This window comes from Cornus florida, unplaced genomic scaffold (genome assembly GCF_030987335.1).
Source record: "Cornus florida cultivar Cherokee Brave unplaced genomic scaffold, ASM3098733v1 CherokeeBrave_3.0.0_Hap2_scaffold_331, whole genome shotgun sequence".
NCBI classification, from domain to species: Eukaryota; Viridiplantae; Streptophyta; class Magnoliopsida; order Cornales; family Cornaceae; genus Cornus; species Cornus florida.
In genome coordinates this window covers 13,509-16,000 of record NW_026775840.1, presented here as the reverse complement: position 1 = coordinate 16,000, position 2,492 = coordinate 13,509, and the positions used below count along the sequence as shown (strand labels likewise).

The following is a 2,492-nucleotide window of genomic DNA, read 5'->3' as shown; positions in this document are numbered from 1 at the left end:
TTAGGTTGAAAGAGGACATGGTGAGAGTTTTCGATGTCAAACCCAGTGCTTCTGTTTATGCATCACTAATTAAAGGGCTCTGCAAGGTAAATGAGTGGAGTTCGGCTTTTAAGCTTAAGGATGAGATGTTGGAAAATAAACTAGACTTGGATTCGATGATTTATTCCACTTTAATCAGTGCGCTTTTCAAGGTTGGTCGGAAGGGGGAGGCTTTTGAGATGTTGGAGGAGATGAAGAAAAATGGGTGCAAACTTGATACTGTAACTTATAATGCATTGATCTATGGGTTCTGTAAAGAGAAGGATTTTGATTCAGCTTTTGGTGTTCTAAATGAGATGGAGGAGAAGGGGTGTAAACCGGATGTCATTAGTTATAATATAATTATTGGTGGGTTTTGTAGGGAGGAGAAACTGAGAGAAGCAAATGAATTGTTTGAAGATATGCCGAGGCGGAGGTGTGCTCCAGATGTAGTAACCTACAGGATGCTCTTTGATGCGCTATGCAGTGGGATGCAGTTCAAGGAAGCGGCAGTTATTTTGGAGGAGATGATTTTCAAAGGTTATGCTCCTCGTGCTGAAAGTATAAATAAATTTGCGCATAGGTTGTTTCAAGAAGGGGATATGAAGTTGTTCTTCAGAGTTTTAGATAGTTTGGCAGAAGGAAGTTTTCTTGATGTTGGTACATGGAGGATTGTGATCCCTGCAGTGTGCAAGAAAGATAAGATGCCCAATGCCTCTGAGCTTTTTGATACTTTGTTAATGGCATAAAGTGGTGATCTGCCAATTAGATTAAGTTGGTTGTGTATAGCTATTGGCAGACTTTTACTGTGTTGAAGTTCATTATCATGCATTGGTATGCATCTTTAAACCTATCCTTATGTTCTTGCTGCTTGAAATTTGGGTGCTATAGACTTAGACATGGTGATGTTCTTGAGTGAAGCACCTTTGGAACCACAGGAGAATGTGGTGCTGATAGTCCGATACATGATCCATCAGAGTTACATAAATTACTGGCTATTACTTCAAGACCACATACAAAGGAATAATCTTTTATTTGAAGTTAGCACCTTCTCTTTCTGCTGGCCTTACTATTACTAGAGCATGCTATTTTTATGTACCATTCCAGAAAAGAACATTGTCAGGATAAAGGGTTGTAGAATGTAGAAGACGAAAAAGGAGATGAATTTTGGGAAATGGGATGAATTCATGGAACACTTGGGTTCTAATGTAACACAAGGGAAAGGAATAATTTCTAGCATGGTCAATGACCTTAGGCAGCCTTCACCATTTTAATCTACTAAATTTGATTGGGCATTTTGGTGAGATTTTGATTAGGCTCCTCCTTTGTGACTACATGTGTAAGGGGTCTTTGTCTAAATTGATGGTTCACCAAAGAAGCACCAACACTTAGTTGGGAGACTAGGTGGAAGAAATCCTTGCTTAGCTAAGGGAATCTAAAATCTTCATGTGCATTTCGGTACAAATGTACTTCAGTTTAATATTGAGGCCCATAATATCCCCTAATTGGGGTTTTGGACATCTGAGTTTCTGATTTTGTACAAGTGAAATTGATTGAGTAGAATTTGAAGTCGCGGTTACAGACTGTATCAAAGGGAAGTTCAGGGTCTATTCCCAATTGATGAAGGGCAATGATACTTACAGCTTTGGTGTTGAGATCCTGGAAATCTCGAGCGCAGAAGAATTTGGACTCCTCTCAGGTGTCTATCTAATTGTTATGCCATAAAGATGTGTTGTGCCATCTCATGACTATAGTATGGAAGGCCATCTGTGTCAACAGCAGCAAAGGCTTTAGAGGGTCTAGTATATTTTGAACCTGTCACCGAGGTAGCTTCTTAACTATCTGCCATTCACAAACTCATGGTGAAACCAATCCACTTGTTTCAGCTCTTGCAGTGGCATCAATCTGGTTAGAGGATCTTGGTGACAAGTATGTGATGTTGTAAGCTTTTTTGTATAAAAAAAATTGTAATGGGAGGATTATGCATTTCTCTGAAGAGATTATTTTGACCAAATAGTTCTACATTACAATTCAATAATTTTATTAAAATCTACTGAATCATTTACATTAGAAATGTCAACTTTTTCTTAGTTTTTAGTACATACATGTTCATTACATGTGCAGCAATGTTTACAACGCCTTGTAATAAATTTCAGATCAATTCTTATGGCACCATTCTCACTGTTAATGGAAGGAATTAACTATGTGACATGTTGCATTTCATTGGCTATCTTATCTAGACACTGTTCTGAGTTTCAATCTAGGCAGAAGATGAGAATTATTGTCCTCAACAGGAGCACGGGAAAGTTTGATAGGCGGCTTCGCACAGCCTTGGCACTTGCTTCTCTAACCCATATTGGGAAATGGGAGGCAACTCCAAACCTATCTTGTGTCATGTATATAACTTGGAGTAGAGATGGTACTCTACCAATAAAAATGTTGTGATTCCATGGTTGGAGGCATGTACATGGTTT

At 38.6% G+C, this 2,492-nt stretch overlaps 1 protein-coding gene across 1 annotated transcript; it reads left to right on the top strand.

The window, feature by feature from the left end:
* Positions 1-8: 8 nt before the first annotated feature.
* Positions 9-2,190, top strand: LOC132291129 (putative pentatricopeptide repeat-containing protein At1g53330; the record flags this gene model as incomplete). The annotated part of the gene is made up of 1 exon (XM_059790240.1): positions 9-2,190. A coding segment is annotated over one exon (759 nt), but the record flags the coding sequence as incomplete, so codon positions are not given.
* Between the last annotated feature and the right edge of the window lie 302 nt (positions 2,191-2,492).